The sequence below is a fragment of the Lepidochelys kempii genome, chromosome 4 (assembly GCF_965140285.1).
Source record: "Lepidochelys kempii isolate rLepKem1 chromosome 4, rLepKem1.hap1, whole genome shotgun sequence".
Taxonomy (NCBI): Eukaryota; Metazoa; Chordata; order Testudines; family Cheloniidae; genus Lepidochelys; species Lepidochelys kempii.
The window spans coordinates 26,663,339-26,683,366 of NC_136383.1; the positions used below are offsets into that span (position 1 = coordinate 26,663,339).

Below are 20,028 nucleotides of genomic sequence, written 5' to 3' on the forward strand. Positions count from 1 at the left end.
CAGTATTCATTGAAGTCAATGGCAAAGTTCACACAGACATTAATGGTTCAGGATAAGGACCTTATTGGCCTGGCTCTGTGGAAACCATGGGAGAGTTTTTCTTAGGCCAGTCAGTGCTTTTCATACTCTATTATAATGGAGTACTTTATCTTCGGACCTGATCGGGCACAACTGAAGTCAATTGGAGTTTTGTTACGGACTTCAATGGGGACCAGAGATCTGCTCCTGGCTGTTCTCCTGATTACTTAAATAAATAAATGGCACAGTATTTTCTCCTTGATTTATATCCTGATCAAAAACCGGGGAAGTGCCTCAAAGGACCAAATTTTGCCCTGACTTATGCCACTTACACCTCTTCTAAAGTCAGTGGGGCTGTATAGAAAATAACTGGCCCAAAATATTACTGTTCCCACCAAATAGCCTTTCCATTGAAAAAAAATGTTTTTTCAATGCAGAAAGAGCCTCAGACTGCTGATGGGGAGAAATGACATCTTGCAGCATAGGAGCCTATGCAGCACCTTGCAGAATTGGGTCCATAGGGAAGCTGGATACTTTGCTATAGAGCAGATTTTCTCCAACTTATTCTGCAAATCACTTCATAAGAAAATGTTCCTTTCACAGATCCCACCTATCCTATCCCTAGCCCCCATTAATTATGTGGCTCTCAAAATATCTGAGCCTGTGGACTACAAGAAAAGTAGACAGCTGGTTGGCCCATGAACCACATTATTAGAACCAATGCTGTAAAGTTGCACCCTAATTCAAATCACTGAAGAGTTCAGACAGGAAAATCATGTTCTGAATTTGCTTATTCCTACGAAGCTTTTATATTCTGACACAGCATTTTGAGATACAAATTAAAAGTTCTTTTGAAAAGTACATTTTGGGGCTTGCTATATAGTGTAAACTTTCCTTTGGTTATTTGGTATTTTACATGTTAAATAATGTCATGGCATTATTATGGACAAATGCATTCAATTTTACAAAAACAAGGTCAAACAGTTTATACTTGTTTGCAATGTGTCTTTTACTGGAAAATACATTTAATTTGTCATAACATTCAAGAAAAACATACGCAAATGCTTGCCAATGAATTACAAACTTTGGTATTCAACGGTTTCAAACAGTCCATTCTCACATGATTCACATCTAATGAAATTTTCTCCTTGTGCAACACACAGTTAGTGCAATTCTCAGAGCTGTTTTGCTGTATTTTTTGTCCTTAAATTCCAAGCTCACAGCATTCTGTAATGTGATCACTTCAGACTTCAGCTAGGAACTTGCCACAATGTTGTCTAGGTTGAAAGCAATTTAAAGAGTCAAATTCTCTCCATTTATATATCTTCTCTTTTTCCACTGGCAGTAATCCATTGTCATTGCAAAACCTTCACAACACTCTACCTTTATCATTTACAGTGTAACCCACTATGCTCTAATCAAACATACCACTCACATTCTCTTCAACAATCATGGTCTTTACTTCATATTTGTGCTGTTCAATGTCTTAATACTGATGCATCTCCCCCCTCCCCCAGCCAAAAAAAAAAAAAAAAAAAGGATTCTCTTCCACATCAAGCACGTTTTAAAGCATTGTATGCATTCTCAGGTAGCCACGAGTTCATGGTAACTTCTAAGAAAAGGAATGACACTTTGGCCATCACCACTACATAGTAAACTCATCTTCAAATGCAGACAGAAATAAACACACAACCCATAAATATACTTTTAAAATTATTCACCAAAGGAATATGTATCAATAATTCTAAAAGAGTGAAATTCACCCCCTCCCCCCCGCGCTGCAGATTAACACAAGGTCTATGCCTCTTGAGTCCCATTTAAGCCTTCAAACAGGACATGATTCAAAATCCACTGAAATCAGCAGGACTCTTTATGTTGACATCAGAGGGCTTTGGATCGGGCCCAAAGAGCTTATGTGGAACTTGAGCGGTGCCTGGGTTTTGTGATGATTCCCCACAGAGAGGTGAATTTCACCCATAAAGTACTATGACCACAATATGAAACATACAATACTAGCAGCTTGTGAACCCTGACACAAAGGGCTTGATTCTAATCCAAGATATGTGGTTATACATAACCACGTTAGCTTGACAAATTCACCACTGGGTACGCATGCATAAGCACCACATTACAGGATTTTTCTAGCTACTCTTTGCAGCAATGTATGCCTGCATATTTCATGTTAGACTCAAACCTGGAGTACTACTTGTATACAGATAATGTTAAGGATCTGGGGCTCCATCTGGCAGGATGCTGAGAGTTCTGGCCCCAACGAGGCAAAGCACTGAAGCACATGCCTAACTTTAAACATGTCAGTAGTTCCACTGAAGTCAGTGGAGCTACTCAAGTGCTTTGCTGGATCAGGACCAAAGCATACAACACCTCGCATAATTGACCCTTTATGCAAACATGTAGTCTGTTTAGTATTAAGAGACAAAATTAAGCAAACACTGTTTCAATCCTAATGTCAAGCATTCTATTGAAGAGATTTCCCCTGAGAAAACAGATAATTGTTGATACTGCTTCATGTTATTGCTTTAATTTTTTACAGGCAGTTTAACAAAAACAATTACTACAAATATTTTTTTCCAACAACAAATGCTGAAATACAGGGCACCTTTTTTTTCCTTTCAAGTACACTGGGCAAAACTGTAAACCCTGAGAGTTTTGTGTGTGCAAACCTACATCTTGTAAACTGTAATGTGAAACTCCTCTCTGAGCACCGTTATAGAAAAAGGTATGATGTCGCTAATATTTCTAAATGCAGATGCTAGCCTTATAGTGTGTACACCATACACATATTTGTGTGACTATGGTCAATCTACTTTGGTATCTATACTGTCCTGCAGTCTGAAGTACTGTCTGTTTCATATAACACAGAAATCCTATTTGTACCATATAGAGACATTTATCATGATCATTTATGAAAACAGCAAAGATGCATTCATTTTCTTTAAGAGCACTTGAACAGAAAAGCAAAATTCTGATAAAAATGTAAAGCTTATAAGTCTAGGCAGTATTATTGAGGAACACAGGGATGAACTTTACATGCTATATATTCTAGTTGTGCACTTGGAAGTTCTTAAAGTGTTAAAACATTATTTCTTTCACCTGATTTCCACAATGATGCAGGTAAATGAGAACAGCATATGTTAAATCACTCACTATCTGTATACTTGCAGTGCATTTCATCCTGAGGATAATTTCAATTTGTGCCTGCAAACAAATAAATTCTGGTGAAATAAAATCACACGTGTACTTCAAGACAATTGTAGCTGATTTTTTATACCTCATCAGTGGAAACAAAACTGTAAATTAAATCCTAAGATTTTCCTTAAATGTGACAAACACTCAAATAGACAAATGTATTAAAATAAAACATTATTTAAGCAGGTTTTTTGTTTGTTTGTTTTTACTTCAAGAAAGGTCATTTTTAAAACTTTCCTATTAGTCTCAACATTTTTATATAAAGTTTAGGTTCTTATTCACTGAAAACTCCCACTGACTTCACTGGCAGTTTTGCCAGAGTAAAGAATGCAAGGTACAGCCCAAAATGATTTGGACAGAACCATCTATTCCTGTACTGCCTTTATTAAATCACTGGTAATTATTAAAGTGGCAATTTTAGGGCTCAAACTCGCTGAAAGAAGCATATGTGACTTCTGGTCCATAAAAGCAGTGTGAACCTTCTGGGTTCTGTGCTTCCTAACTTTAATTTTTCTTCTTCTGTGGAAATGTACTCTCTTCAATAGCTGCAGAACACTTCAGTAGGCATTAGCTATATCACACCTATCTCCAGAGTACAGTCTATGACTATCATTTCATATAAGGAAATAAGGGGATTTCTCAGAGCATGCTCAGGGAACACTATATAGAGAACTGAAACTCCCAAACACCTGCACACATCCATTTCGCATAATTCAGATTTCCGATTCCTACCTTAATGATAAGCCATTATGCTGTGCGCTGGAGTGTTATTGCAGGCTATCCGTGACACTTGTGTTTGGAGCAACTCAAGGCCTGTGGATTGTTAGAGCACACAGTTGAATGAAAGTCAAAGACCTGATCTATTCTTAAAAGTTATGCCAGCATAGCTATGTCAATCAGGGGTGCGAAAAAACCCACACCTCTGACAGACGATGCTGTGCCGACAAAACCCCCAGAGTAGACACAGCTATGTGGACAGAAGAAGGCTTCTGTCAACTTCGCTAACGTCGTTCAGGGAGGTAATGTTCCTACACCAATGGAAATAACTTGGTTGCCGTAGGCTGTTTCTACACTACAGGGCTATGCCAGCATAGCTATGCCAACACAGAGAGGGTCTAGACTACAGAGCCTAAGTCTCTCTCCAGCAAATTGCTAGTTTCCCCAAGAAGGGAGACCATTTCCACAGACATCTTAAAGGAATGAGTTCTCTAGGGAATGAACTTGGAGAAATTCTGCATTTGAGTTCTTGCTAGGCTGACATGTCCATTCTTAAAAGTCAGCCCAAGTGAGTTACTCATGTCACCATTGGCCTATTCATCTGAAAGAAATGCTCCGAGTAGAATCCCTGAGCAAGTTCAATGGAATCCCCAACTGCATTTTCAGGAGTCTAATTTCCACATACTGTGTGGCAGGGATTTATTGTGTGGCAGGGATGCACATTTCATCCTGTGGACCAGTTTGTGAGAGAGAGATTTTCTCATAGCATCTCTCCTCCCAATCCCCTATTGTTTCAATGTGAAAACATTTTGTTGTAGAGACCATTTGTGATCCATGGACTGTAGTGCAGGAACGATTACTGTATGGCCCTTGGGCCATGCAGAGTCACAGCTCTTGTTGGCTGGTTTCACAAATGAACCTGTGAGCTACAGAAAAGAATGAAGAGACCAGCAATTAAACAAATGGACATGGGGCAAATAGGTTCAGAACCATAAAGTCATTTTTAAAACTTTAAACATGTACTACAATGGAGCAGTCGCCAAACCATAGTTATGGTTACATTATATATAGGTAGGTCATCAAAGGAAAAAACTCCAAAGCCTGCGAAGCAGAACTACTTTGACCTACCACTGGAATAATTCCAACTTACTGAATGGCCACGGGTAGTTGAGGAGGACGATGGTTACAAAGGAAGCAAGAATCAGGCATTCTGGGAGGCAAATTTATTTGCATGAGCTTCCCAGCTGTCTGTCAGCTCCACAGTCTTTGGCAACTGAGCTGTTAGATTTTATTTTATTAGGGCTTCAATGGAAGGCAGACCTTTCTTCTGAATAGGTCAATGTTTCACAGAGCCAAAAGCCAGAGCCTTCCCAGGCTTGCATGGTCAGAAGGCTCCAGATATTTTCTTCTGCAGAAAGTCATAAATAAGAAAGTTGGGTACTAAATATATTGTATTTTTGAACAGGTTTCCGCCATTGATCAAATTCAGCTGCAGTATGTTTAAATATGGAAAACAATATTTTATATTAAAATATATCAAATGACTTTAAATGAATTTAGGGACAAATCCCACAGTCCTTACTTGTAGCCTGATCCTATTTCCCCTGAAGTCAGTAACAGTTTAGCCACTGACTTCAACGGGAGGAAGACTGGGTTATTTCTCCTTACTCTGGGAAAACCCCTTTGAAATTAATGGGAATTTTACTTAAGGAAGGACTGAGTAAAGAATGCAAGATCTGACTTCTTGAATTTTGACATCCTGTCAACTTTTTTTTTTTAAGATGGTTACATTTATACGTATTCAAAACCAAATATCTTTCTTTACTCAACTGAAGAACCTGAAACACATCTCATCCAAGCGCCTGTCTATACAAACACTAAAAGTTCCCAAAGGTGCTTTGACCTACTCCCATTTCAAAGCAGGATAGATCAAAGAGCACTATGGAACCTTTAGTCTGCAGCAACAGTCTCCACACGAACACTTCACGTACGACAGGCTAGCACGAGGTAGATTTCCCAGCTTGCCGTGAACTAAATATTCATATAGACATACCCTCAAATAAAAATTTGTTTTCTCTTAGGCTTGAGACTCCTCAAGTGTTTCTGATGTTTTAAAGTTACACTCATTTTCAGTTCTTACTAACCAGTAAAGCAAAAGTCTACTTCATATCTTTCATATAAAGATAAATAGGTAATAGTTCTAAACATCTAACTAACGAGCCATGAGTATTTTAGAACGGCACATAATATAAAAGAGTTTTCTAAAAGTAAAAAAGATAAAGATAATTACCTTTAAAAGGTGACAATTCAGCAACACAAAAGAGTAATTCTGTTTTGTTGTAAAGTTCCTGTTTGTGTTCTAAAGAACTGAAAGTTTATTTGATCTTAAAATTGGTTCTGAGGCTCCTCAATCATTCATTTTCTAAAGTCTACGATTTATGAACAATTTAGGACTTCAATGTACCAAAGCTTTGGAATCTAAGAATATTACTGACCAGCAACTGAAACTACTGTGTATGTAAAAAGAAAAGGAGGACTTGTGGCACCTTAGAGACTAACAAATTTATTTGAGCATAAGCTTTCGTGAGCTACAGCTCACTTCACCGGACGCATTCAGTGGAAAATAGTGGGGAGATTTATATACATAGAGAACATGAAACAATGGGTGTTATCATACAAACTGTAAGGAGAGTGATCACTTAAGATGAGCTAATACCAGCAGGAGAGCGGGGGGAGGGGGGAGAGAGAAGAAAACCTTTTGTCGTGATAATCCAGGTGGGCCATTTCCAGCAGTTGACAAGAACATCTGAGGAACAGTGTGTGTGTGTGTGTGGGGGGGGGGAGGATAATAAACATGGGGAAATAGTTTTACTTTGCGTAATGACCCATCCACTCCCAGTCTCTATTCAAGCCTAAGTTAATTGTATCCAGTGTGCAAATTAATTCCAATTCAGCAGTCTCTCGTTGGAGTCTGTTTCTGAAGTCTTTTTGTTGTAATATTGCGACTTTTAGGTCTGTAATCGAGTGACCAGAGAGATTGAAGTGTTCTCCGACTGGTTTATGAATGTTATAATTCTTGACATCTGATTTGTGTTCATTTATTCTTTTACGTAGAGACTGTCCAGTTTGACCAATGTACATGGCAGAGGGGCATTGCTGGCACATGATGGTATATATCACATTGGTAGATGTGCAGGTGAATGAGTCTCTGATGGTGTGGCTGATGTGATTAGGCCCTATGATGGCGTCCCCTGAATAGATATGTGGACACAGTTGGCAATGGGCTTTGTTGCAAGGATAGGTTCCTGGGTTAGTGGTTCTGTTGTGTGGTATGTGGTTGCTGGTGAGTATTTGCTTCAGGTTGGGGGGCTGTCTGTAAGCAAGGACTGGCCTGTCTCCCCACTGTAGTTTCCACTGAATGCATCCGATGAAGTGAGCAGTAGCTCACGAAAGCTTATGCTCAAATAAATTTGTTAGTCTCTAAGGTGCCACAAGTCCTCCTTTTCTTTTTGTGAATACGGACTAACAAGGCTGCTACTCTGAAACCTACTGTGTATGTAGTTAGAACTCGCAGAGCGAAGGTTGTCCCCTACAATACTTGGGTGTTCTGCTTTAAATTTCTGCCATATTCTCTGAACAGCACAGCATTTTACAAAAAAACAAAATGTTATTTTTCTTTCATACACAAATCAAGACCAGGTACAGATTAGAGGTTGTTTACAGTTAACGACAGACTGCTTGTAAGATGAGGGCAAATTTTGGAACCAATATGAGAAAACTGCGTATCTGGATAAATTCTATACACATACATGTCCTTTTTTATTTTATTTTTAAATGGCATCAATGGAAGGCATACTGTGCCCTTGAGAGCGCTTTAAATTAGACACTATAGGCTCATCTTGCATCCCTTGCCCTCCCATTGATTTGAATGGGAACTTTGTGAGGGCAATCAATACACGAGCAGGTCACTGATTAAAATCAAATGTAATGTAAACCTACCATCATGTGAACAGTTCTCTTTTAATAAGACAAATTCATCATCGGTATAACTCCACCAGCTTCAGCAGAGTTATAACAGGCCCATTTCTGACTAGCCATATATGGTATTTTTTCCCCCCTTCAGAAAGAAATAATTTCTTAAGCAAATATATTGTTAATTTGGGCCTCAGATAAATCTGCTGTAGAATGGAAACAAAAGAACACAACGCTGAATAAACAACATTACAAAGTTCTTTTGTTGTGTGGATCACTGAGATTAAATAAATTTTGAATAAAGTTACAAAGTTTTAACAAAAGACTGCAGTCTTAAAGAGAAATAAATGCTATCCTCTCCTTTAAAATTGGGGCCTAAAAAGATTACATTCAGTTTCTGGCTGCCTAGTGTTTAAAAACTGCCATGATTAAGGCAACTTGTAATGTCAAACACAGTACAAAAGAGCAAATAAAAAATGACAGCAATCAAAACAAGTTTTGTGATAGTTTCACAACCATGTTTGAAGTCATGCCAAAAATACACACTAACAATAACCTAAAGACTACATATCCCTATGATTGTTATTCAAAGTGCACACCTATAATGTTATAAACTAGGGGCCTGATCCTGCTCCCACTGAAGTCTATGGCAAGACTCCCGTTGACTTCAATGGGAGAAGATTTAGGGCCTCTGTTTTGTAAATTATACAGCTGCATTACATATTCATAACAAATTTTGAGTACCTGTAAAAAGATATATTTTGATCCAAACTTAAAATCATGTCACATTTACACACTTGTTTTTACAAGAACAGTAGAGTAGTATTGACACTACTCAGTAAGTTTCTTTTTGTTTTTTTGTAAAGGTAAAAGAAACGGAAGTATGTGAACAATTTTAGCATTTTCACTTCGCCATAAGAGATGGGGCATGTATAATGTCTGCTTGGCTTCAGTATAAAAAGGAACAATTTTACAGAAAATAATGCATTAATTCAGCCTGCTTTGCATAATTAAATGTATACATACACCAAAAATGGGAGTATTGAGGAGAAAACAAGAAACTTACACACTTGTTTTGTATGAAGCAAAAAATGAGAAAACTGTGGAAGCAGTTTTTAAGGATGAATGCCTAGTGTTACCATGTTTCAGATTAAAGGAGGATAATTCTTCTTCCTTGTTCCTGTAAAAATACACCAATAAAAGAAATTAAGTTTTTAGAACATTGTACAGGTTTACATTAGAAATTCTTAAATTAATCACTAATTTAAGCACTCGATAGTATTGCAGAACAATAAATAACATTTCACTTCATTATTACAATAATGTTACTGCCAATTTCTTAATCTGTTGCCAATATCAAATAATAGTGTCTAGAAGATTCAATGCTTTGCTGAATTCTGGTCTCACAGCTTTGGCTAGATCAGGACTAGATCAGGCACCTTGCACAGTTGAACTCTAAATGCAGAACTTTTAAGCGTAGGTTGATTTCTTAGGCTTAATAAAGTGCATCATCATGTGCACGGAATAGTTCCATAATTAAAGAAAGTCAGACTTTTAAAAATGTGACCATTTCATTTGGTAATTAAAAGTGCTTACATGGGTAGAGAAAACACAACTCACTTATAGCCTGAGCAGTTTTAAGCCATGTTTCGACTCACAGCAAAGATATATAACCATGTTATAACCCTCCAAGAATATTAAATGTAAACAGGCCTGCTGACGGGGGGAGAGGGGGGAAGGGAGCAAAGGCGGCAACTGTACAGGGGCTGCCATGCTAGCAGTGTCTGGGAGCCCCAGGTATGAGCAGTGGGTGAACCCCTGGCTCGGGAAGGCTAGCCCCTGGCCTGGACCACCCTTTCTGCCTGAGTGAGGCCCCACCTTTCTCACTGGAGTTCCACTCCCCCTCCCAGCGCCCCCACCTCCCAGGCCACCCAAGTGCTGCCAGCCCCGGAACAGTTTTACTTTTCTTTAAATCTAAGGGTCCAATCCAGCAATGAACTGTATACAAGCAGGCAGAACTCCATGACCTCATGCAGGTGCATGGGGTCCACCCATAATAAATTCATTGCAAGACAAGGGCTTTTGTTCATGATAATCCCAAAGGAACTTGAAATCAAACGGCTCTCCTTCCAATGTTGGTCTTTTCTATGTAGCAAACAGGCTTTCCCCACCTCATTCCACCCAGCATGTATTCCAAAGGAGATGAAAATTAATATTAATTTTTATTTACCTATTTGTATGCGCACCAGCATAACTAATGCCAGGGAAGCAGGCAGCTTTAATTAACTGCTGCTATAGAAATAGAGGAACCCTAACAACTAAGAACTATTTTATCAGCAAGCTCACAAAAGTGGTCATTCATTTTTTGAGGGAGGAATAAATAGCAAGCTATATCTGAGGGATAAAGCAACGTATTTCTTGACATATGCTGTATACTAAGAATCTAAAAAATATTCAGCAAGGTTGCACTTTAACCAGATAGCTGACTAAGAGCCCAGTAGCGCATGCAAACATTTTCTACCAGGTCTACTCATATTGAAGTTAACAGAACTACGCACAGTAGCAAAGAAACACAACAGGCACAAACGTTTGCAAGATCAGGCCCTAAAATAAAACAATCACCACCAATAGGAACATACAAAGAAACAAGACAAAGTGACTCAAGTCACAATGACCCTCCCAAAGATACCAGTTTCCGGTATCTATCAGTCCTTGGCACAGTGACACAGTTAGCAGAGGAGGATCTGAGGAAGAAGGAAAATGATATGCTAGCAGAGAGAGGGAGAGAAAGAGATGGGAAGAAAGAAAAATAAGGAATGGAAAAAGGGAATCAAGAACACTCATACACAATCTTTTAGGTTAGTAAATTATGTTATTTCTCTGTGAGAAGAGAAGCTAAAAAGAAAACTCCTGAAAATCCATAGCTAGCTCACGGGATTTGGCACTTATTTCAGTTCACTTTAGGCTCTGTAAGAAAGTTCTGCACTCAAATACTTTACAAATGGAATTGGAACCCGAGTGAAATCAATCAGCAATGAAGAGTCCTAGTTAGTGGGTTTCAGATGCAGATCTATTGAGTGCACTAGTACTGTGTCTACTATCCCTGGGCAGAGAAAACAAAACCAGAAAAGTAAAACAAAAGTAGACAAATCAAAGAGAGAGAGAGAATAGAGAAAAAGAGAAAAGCGAAAGAGGCAAAAGTGGAAGAAGAGAGAAAATATATATAAAAAGATGCAGGGAAAGATACCCAGAAAAAGGAAGATAGTAGGAGACACGATGAAAGAACAGGGAAGTGGAAAATGAGGTCAACATACAGAAAGGAGAACAGGGCAACCGTTTATGGTTGCAACATTGTCTCACAATTTTTTCACTGAAAATAATTTAGGTGACCAAAGCTTGAAGATGAACTAAAATGTGTCTTCTGGTATGTGACTAAGTAATAAAAACTATTTCTTTCCGTTAGTTTTTTGCTTTAAGTCAGGTGTTGAGCAAAAAGCATCCCATGCTGTATCACCTGTCTGATGTTTACCTCAGTTCCACATCCTTAAGGCTAGACACCTTTCTTCCCATTTTAGAAGAAAAAACGAGTAGATGAAATTTTAGGCCTAACCAATTTAACAGCATTCTTTTGAGTATAGAAAAGTCCAGTGAGTTGCTGTAAACGCCTGAATTATTTTATGTATCAAATTTAGTATCATACATTTTATGTCACCCATATTTTGGTCATATGATGTATCTTTCATGCTGCACTCACAGGAATAAATGTTCAGTGAGATGCAAAGGGAAATGGATGCAATATGCCCATCACTATCAAGGGGTATATGGACTACTGTGCTCAAAGCACATCCTTCAGTCAGAAACACTTGTTTAGATAACCAAATAGATAACTAAACAAATAGTAGAATAACCCACTAACTTTGGACACAAATAACATGAGACTAAAGGTAAACTTTTCGCTTCTCAGAGTAATAAAAAAAGACGTATTTGAAAAATGTATTCTTTTCTTTTGTACAGTTGTTACAATTACAATACTGTGCCCCTAATATAACATATATAAACACGTCTATTTTTTAAAATAACTCATATCTGCACAGTAATCTAAGGAATAAATTATTCTCCACAATCCCTTGCACCAGTGACTTGAGATCTTTTCTAAAGAGGAAAGAGATGAAACAAAGGAGAGGAAAAGATGTGTACAATTTTCCCAGATGAAAAATTCCTGCTAGGATTAGCTAGATTAGCATTAGATAACTGTCAACCTAAACAATGGATTGTGAATCCACCCGAGTGATGTTTGGCTACCTCTTGGTGAATCCAATAATTAACACTGGAAACAATTCAATTTAAATGTAGAAGAAAATAAAATAATTAACAAACAATTACAAACAAAGGAATGCTGGATGCACAAGGCACCTAACCTAAGGAAAGTTTTAGTCAACTGGAGACCAATTATTCAGTAATTTTTGTACTCCCATGGATTAAAACACAAAAAAGGACCAAAAAAAAAAAAAAAAAAGAACTAGATAAATTCATGGAGAATAGGTCCATTAATGGCTATTAGCCAGGATAGGCAGGGATGATGTCCCTAGCCTCTGTTTGCCAGAGGCTGGGAATGAGCAACAGGGAATGGATCACTTGATGATTACCTGTTCTGTTCATTCCCTCTGGGGCACCTGGCATCAGCCACTGTCAGAAGACAGACTATTGGGCTAGATGGACCTTTGGTCTGTCCCAGTATGGCCGTTCTTATGACAACACAAAATAGGGGAAAGAAAAAATTAGAAACAAATGTGGGACTAAACAAAGCAGATAGAAAATTAGGGCTAAACCTAAAACTTTGGGAATTTATTAAAAAGATTGACAAGAGCACTGTGCACAACTGTCGCACATATTCTTGGTAAAGTACAGATTCCCATCTGTTTTTCTGTTACTTTCTAGAGCCAAACAAACACCACCAATCCCAAAGTCAATTGCTTAATATTTACATTTGTTTTGTAATGAAATGTAAACTGGCCTTTGATAAAGATGTTCATTGTCTTTTTAGAATTGCCACCCATCCCCACAATTAAAATGCTAAGCTGTTTTGCAGCCTGACTTCTGCATTTGTTGAATACTGTACTCAATCCCATCTTCCCTCTTGGGTGATACATCTAACCTCCCTGAACAGTCAAGCAATGTCTACACCGAAGGTTTGCCCTGCTTACAGTCATCTGTGGCCAGACACTGGTGTAACTGCACAGAGGCAAACTCTTCAGAATAGACAGGTTAAGCTGTGATTTGCCCTGGTACGACATTACCCATGCTTGAAACGGAGGCAAGTTGAACTTGTGCGAATCAGAGTTTGTAGCGACTGCTTACACTAGAGGTTTGCATCCATACAGCTATGCTGACAGCTGGTCAATAACTGCTGAAATTCTCAGTGTAAACAAAGCCTCAGAACACTCCTATCCCCATGACTGTGCTCCTTTTAGTGCCATTTCATGCAATTGGCATGGTCTTCAAAAGAACCTCCCCAACAAAGGGAAGTGAAATTGAGTTGGTATCTTTCGGACCAAATCTTCCACCATCCCCAATGAGCAGGAGAAATGCACTAGGGTGGTCTGCTTTTCTTTTTCTTCCTACCTATCTTGAAAACAAGCAAGAAGGTGACCCAATACTCTTTCACTGGAACACAGAAAAAGGAATGCTAACTTGTGTCCCCCTCCCACTGGGGAGTGAGAAGAGGGAGGTTCACCTTCGCGTGTGACCCTCCTTAACTTACTGAAGGAGAAATTAAGGCAGGAAGGCCTTTCAAACTTAGCTGTTGCTTCCCCTGCCACCAAGAGATGGACGGCTTTTTTCACTAGAAAGCTATGACCTTCATCTTGAAACTGAGACCAAGTAACCAGACGATAATATTGAGTGTGTTTAGGTATAGACACATTTTAGAAACAGTTTTAAGAAGATATTTACAAAAACTAAGGGTCCTAAGAAAATCAGATCCTGCAAACACTAACCAACAAAGAAGGGAGGAGAGGGAGAAGTAAATAAATGCCCATTGTCATGGAAAATAGGTTACAATTTAGGTATCTTTACCTTTCAAATTAGGCAAGTGTTTTAAGAAATACGCAAAAGGAGAAGAGAGCTCAAACCAGCTCTGCCAGGGAAGATTAATAAAGATCCATACAAATGTTATTTTCTCCCACTTTGGTGCCTACACCAGATTGTGTCAAGTGACATTTAAAAAAAAAATCTTTGGGGACATTAGGACAATTTTTTACAAAAGCTTGAATACTTACCCACCTCCGAGATTAAGTATTATTTTATTATACCTACTGGATGCTTAATTTTGATTTCAAATTGCTCCCATCACATGCATTTTTAAGAGCACAAACCAACTCACCAGCAGCCTCTTTGGTTTATCATCATCTGTGCTCCACCACGAACCTCATGGTGGTACCATCAAAGGAGGGCGGGGCAATTATCCTTGGCCCCATTTGCTGGGATGTGATGCTGATGACCGGCTTCCCCTCTGCCCCCCTGAGCTGGGCAGGGGCGGCTGACGGCTGGGATTTACCCGTGGCGATATAATAAGGACTTTCCACGAAAGTGGCCTCTCCTCCTCCCCCCAGCGCTGCCCTTGGGCTGCTGGGCTCGGCGGGGGCGCTGACGTCGCCGCCCGGGAGGGAGAGCTGGGTCTGCAGGGCATTCGCTGGCAGCATGGTGGTGGGCAGGAAGCCAGGGTAGATCATGTAGGTGGCCCCATAGGCCCCCGGGTTGAGCGCTAGCGGGGAGATGGGGAGCGGCATCGGGGCCACGGCCGGCTGCGGGGGCATGGGCACGGGCACCTCCACGTACTGCCCGGTCTCGGGGTCAAAGAGCCTCTTCTTGAGGGGCTGCTGCACGGGCGTGTCCACCAGGTAGTACTGCCCGGTGCTCAGGTCCAGCAGCACCTTGCGCTGCGTCTGCGGGAAGGGCTCGGCGGCCGAGGGCGGCGAGAAGCAGAGCAGCGGCGGGGGCTGCGCCCCGTGCAGGGCGGCCACGGGCAGCGGCGGGTGGTAGATGGCGGCGGGCGGCAGCTCCGGGGCGGCCGCAGGCGGGGCGGCGGGGCCGGGCTGCTGCTTGGGGCTGAGGCGGCCCCGGCTCTTGGCGGCGCTGAAGGGCTGCAGGGCGGCGGCGGCCGCCGAGGCCGAGAGCGGGCCCGGGGGGTGGGCGCCCCCTCCCGCGGCCGGCGGCTCCTTGAGCGGCATGGCCAGGTAGTTCCCGCAGTCGGGCCCGGCCGCGCCCTTCTCGGCCTCGCCGGGCCCCTTCCCTTCGGCGGCGGCGGCGGGGGCCGGGGAGAGCTTGAGGGAGCGCGGCGCCGGCCCGGCCTGGCCCTTCAGGCCGCGGAGCGGCGAGGCCGCGGCGGGGAGCTTGGCCGGGGCGGCCGCCGCCGCCTTCTGCGCGGAGCTGACGGTGAAGACGCTGCTCCGCGGCGGCTGCGGGCCCGGGGCTCTGTCCGCCGCGGCCGCCTCCCCGCGGGGCTCGGGCAGGGGGCGGGGCCGTTCCCGCGCCAGGCTCTCGAAGGCGGCCGCCCTGGCCGAGACCTTGTCGGGCTTGGGGCCGGAGCCCGGGAGGGGCTGGCGCTCGGGGGCGGCCGGGGCCGGGCTCCTCTCCTCGGCGGGCGCCCGGCCGCCCCGCTCCTCGCTGGCGATGAGGGAGAGCACGTGGCTGTCGGTGATGGGCCGCGGGTCGCTCTTGCGCTTCCACTCGTGCTTGCTGAAGCTGTACAGCTCCTCCATGCTGCGCACCGCCGCCGTCAGCTTCTCCAGCGCGTTGCGGCTGGGCGGCGCCTTGGCCTCCTCCCGCGGCTCCTCGTCCGCTCCCTTGCCCCTCTCAGGCGGGGCGGGCGCGGGGGGCGGCGGGGGCGGCGGCGGCGGCTGCTGCTGCTGCCTCCAGGGGGCGGAGGCTTTGGACACGATCTTCAGCACGGCGGGCAAGCGAGGGTCGCTCTTGTTGGGGGCGATGGTGGCCACGGGCAGCCTCCCCGAGGTCCTGTGCACCAGGATTGTCCCCTCCGGCGTGGCAGGCAGCACCTTGCCCCCTGCTGGGGCTTTGGCCCCCGTCTCGCCCGGCCTTTTGTCCTCCCTGCTGTTACTGACCGCCTGGCAGGTGATCACCATGGGAGACAGAGCCCTGGGGATCCCCGCTATGGCCAGCTGCCTCGGTTTCTGCTCCGCGCTGCCCTGATCGGAGAGCGCGCTGCTCCGGTCGCTGCTGGTATCGCCCGAGTCGTGGCCGTAGGCGCTCTTGATCAGTTTCCTGACGTCCCTCACCTGGTGAATGGGGCCGGGGACTTTCGGCTTGTTGTCTCTGATATCGCGCACCAAGAATTGCGGCACCTTGTCCAGGCCGTCCGCTTTGAATGCCTTCTGCGGCTGGCCTCGGGGCTCCTCCGCTGCCTTGAAAAGGGTGGGTGCGGTAGCGGCTAGTTTGGGGGTGAGCAGCTTGGCGAGGTCAAAGGGGTGATCCTTGCTTGGCTGCACGCTGCCCAGGCTGATCTTGATCTCGGGGGCTCTGGGCTTGACGGGGGTGCCCGCCCGAGCCGCGTAGATGGCTGCGGAGGGCTGTGTCACCTGTGTGCCAGGCTGTTTGTCCTTGGGGGTGCGCTGAATGTTTGGGACGAAGAGACGCGACATTTTAGTGGACTTGCCGGCTGAGATCTCACCCAGATCGGCCCGCCAGTCGTATTTGGCGGAGGAGAACTGAAGCTTCCCGATGGGAGCCCGCTCTTCTTTCTTCTTCTCTGCCTCTTTCTCTTTCCAGGATCTGAACGCGCTGTTCTGGCTGCGGAGGAAGGTCGCCTTGATGGCTTCCGAGGCGCTCTTCTTAATTTCACACACGTCCTCCAATCGCGTTTCCGAAAGGGGTCGGTCTAGGCGAGGGGTAGACGCCTTGGAGGTCGGCGACTTGCTGTCAGAAAACTCCCCCGGGTCCTCTGCTGTCACAATGGTGTAGTCAGAGCTGCCCTCGGAATACCTGGAGTTCTGCCTCTGCATGCCCCCGGCTTTCAGCTTCTCCCTGGCCGAGCCCTCCTGCTCCTTGCCGGGCAAGGACGCGGCCAGCCTGGTGTACGAAGTGTCTGTGATCTCCCCCCTCTCCATTTTGAACTCGTGCTCCCGCTGCATTTTCTTCGAGATGACATTCTTGAGGAGGCTGGAGGCGAATTTCGATTTATTCGGGGTGCCCTCCGGGACTTCTGCCGCGGCCAGCCCGGTTTGTTTGCTAGCCTCCTGGCCCGGCTCCCTGGGCAGCGCTTCTGGAAGTTCATCTGCGCAACCTGCCGCAGCGGCAGCGTGGTCAGGACGTTTCGCAGCTCTGGGGACACCAGCATTGATATTGCTGCTAAAATTCAGCGTCTCCAACAAAGTTACAACCCGGGAGCCCGACTGGATCCGCTTCTCGAAGCACGCTGGCGTTTCCACGTGGGTTATTTCCCCATCGAGCTTGCTGACCACGAACTCTAGGGCTTTCGTCTGCGATTTATTGGAGCGAATGTAGAACTGGTCACGGCATGTCTTCGCCCCAGCGCTTCTGTGCCAGCCGGTGGGTTCGGCGCTGCTCTTGAACAGGTTCTGCTCCGGTTTCTGCCCGAGATTGCCGCACTTCAGGTCTAAATAAGTGGACCATCGGTTGATCCCGAGCGCCTGGTCCGAAAGGGACGCGGAGGACTCCCTGGAGCTTAAGTTCAGCGTGTCAAAGTAGGGGTAAGCCAAGCTCCGGAAAGCTCGGGCCGTCAGGTTTCTCACTTCTTTATCCGCATCATCCAGCTCGCTGACCGCGCTGGAGGCACCGCTGGAATATCCCCCCACTTCCTTCGCCCTTATGGCTCCACACCGCGTTTGCAAACGCGCGGGGACGGCAATAAATTTTTTTGCCTGGTCATGAATCGCGTCTTGTTTGAAACTGGCCTTGCGTTCGGGAGCTGTGGAGACACGGAGGCTCATGTCGCCTTCATGCTTGGCAGCGTAAATAATGCTTTGCTTCTCGGGCAGGTTGCTAAGCTCATTTATAGCCCTGGAAGTCGGTTTGATTGATAGGAGAATGTGGCCTGCAGCTGGGTTCTCGCTCATGTGGCTGGGGTTCTTGGACTGGCTTTCTTCCGAGCTGGCGCATTTGTCTGTGCTGGGGGTATCGTTTTCAGAGTTAATGCTGACTATCTCCGTACTGCTGGTATTCTCGATGCTGTCCGTCTGGTTATTGGCATCGCTGGTCGTGCTGAGATAACAGCTATTGTCCTCCTCCGTCTGCGTGTCCCCGAGGGTCTCGTCGCTCCCAAAGGAGGCGTAATCCACGAAGGAGTAGATCACATTGTTGTCTTCAAAGTCCCACCTGGAGGCCAGGCCAAAGTCAAAGTCCATGTCGTGGTCCACCTCGCTGAGCTGGATTTCGTGCGTGGTAATGTAATGCGCCTCCTCGTTAGCAGGGCTGTTCTTGCCGCAGTAGGTGGGCTGGGTAGCCCCCCGGCTACCCCCTGTGGGGTTAACCAAGCAGCTTGCTTTGCAGTCCGCGTCCTCGTCCTCGTCACTTTCGTACCCAAAGGAAGAAGAGGAGGTTTTGCCCTCGGTCACGGTGTCATCCGTTTTGGGGAAGGCGCTTGTCTTGTTCACCGGGGATGGGCAAGAGGAGGACCACTCCGGGCAGCCGCTCGGGGAAAGCGGCTTGTGGGGGAGTCCAGGCGAAGTGTTTTCATTCGACCCTCCTGAGTTGGAGCCAGCGCTGCATCCCTCCGCTTCATTATCCTTCCTCCCCGGGGACCCCGGGCTGGCCCCTGGTCTCGATTCACGGGCCAGGGTTGCTGGCTTTCCGCTTTCCGAGCTGCTAACAGCGCTGAGCTCGCAAGCTCCGTTTTTAGGGCTGAGAAAGGCCACTTTTCCTCCGCTCCCTGCCAAAGTCAGCTTTAGGGTCTGGGGGCTGGCGTCCCTTCCTCGGGGGAAATCCTGAATCTCCACATAGGTCGATTCCTTGGAGGTGACGGCGGTGACCGGCTCTGCAGGGCGGCGCTTTGTTCTGCCGCCCTTCGCTCCCGCTCCCCCCTTTTGGCTCGTGCTTTGCTCGCCGGGCGATTGTGAGAGGGCTTCCATGCTCATCCCGTCAGCATGTGGCCGAGGGCGAAGGGAACAGGCGGAGATATGGCCCCGGGACTGCAAAGCCGGCGGACACGCACGGGTCTCTTGCTGTTCCGTGGCAGCGGTGGACCCGGGAGAGTGTCCCGGCCGGGCTGGGGTGGCGGCGGCGGCTGTTCCCGCGGCCGCTGCCAGTGGCTTGTTCCGGAGCTCCTGAGTACAGTTGTTGGTTTGGCACTGAGAGCTGTCCGTCTGAATGCCATTGGTAACAGAAGTAGCAGCAAGGACAGCAGCTGCAGCCCGACCCCCAGCCACCCAGAAACGAAGAGAAAGCACATGGCAATTCTTCTGTTTCTCCTTGTGCTACGGGCGGGGCGGGGGGGAGGCTTGCCTCATTCCACGGTCATTCCTGCGGGGCCCTTAGCCAGCCCCGTTTGTGAATTGGCACTGGGGCGGACGCAGGGAGAAGACAGAGAGGCACGTGTTCTCTTACTAAAAGAGTTGCTTTCTAAAGCCCACGTTTCATAGACTATTTGCAGAGGTGTTGCCCAGACACTGCACCCAAGGATTTTCAGAAGTTAGGCGCATTGCTTCTCCCGGAGGATAAACTTAAGCAAACCGGTTATGTTCAGTTAACTTTCCAACGGGCGGTCTTCATCTTATGGGTTTCATATGTATTTAAAACGTGCCCACTTATTCATTGCAAAGGTATCCAAAGCTGTTCTTCCAGGAGCTTTTATCTTACTCCAGCCATTCAGCAAGATTCATGATAAATCGTTTTCCTCCCAGAGTATTTAAACACCTGTGTTTGTGGATATTTGAGCAGTCCTTGCGGTTCTGTAAAGAATATTTATGATGAAATGTGGACATGTGAAAACGTTATTTTAACTTGATCTGATGCTCTGAATAACATCAGGATGCCAAGTGATAGTCAAACTTAACCGGTCTAAAGTCGCGGGGGCCATTCTGTTATGCTGTTGAACTTCTAAAATCAATTGCAAGAAAATTAAAATCCTATTAAACACAGATC

The 20,028-nt window shown here is 45.2% G+C and overlaps 1 protein-coding gene across 1 annotated transcript; it reads right to left on the bottom strand.

Moving 5' to 3' along the window:
* Positions 1 to 1,363: 1,363 nt before the first annotated feature.
* C4H4orf54 (chromosome 4 C4orf54 homolog) lies at positions 1,364 to 19,140 on the bottom strand. The gene is made up of 3 exons (XM_073340778.2): positions 14,297 to 19,140; positions 8,981 to 9,094; positions 1,364 to 3,234 (listed from the first exon to the last, which is right to left on the bottom strand). The coding sequence occupies exon 1, from the start codon at positions 19,020 to 19,022 to the stop codon at positions 14,319 to 14,321; it is 4,704 nt and encodes a 1,567-aa protein (XP_073196879.2). The 5' UTR covers positions 19,023 to 19,140; the 3' UTR covers positions 1,364 to 3,234; positions 8,981 to 9,094; positions 14,297 to 14,318.
* Between the last annotated feature and the right edge of the window lie 888 nt (positions 19,141 to 20,028).

Coding starts and splice junctions, on each gene's coding strand:
- C4H4orf54 (XM_073340778.2), bottom strand. CDS start 19,022: ATGAGCATGGAAGCCCTCTCACAATCGCCCGGCGAGCAAAGCACGAGC.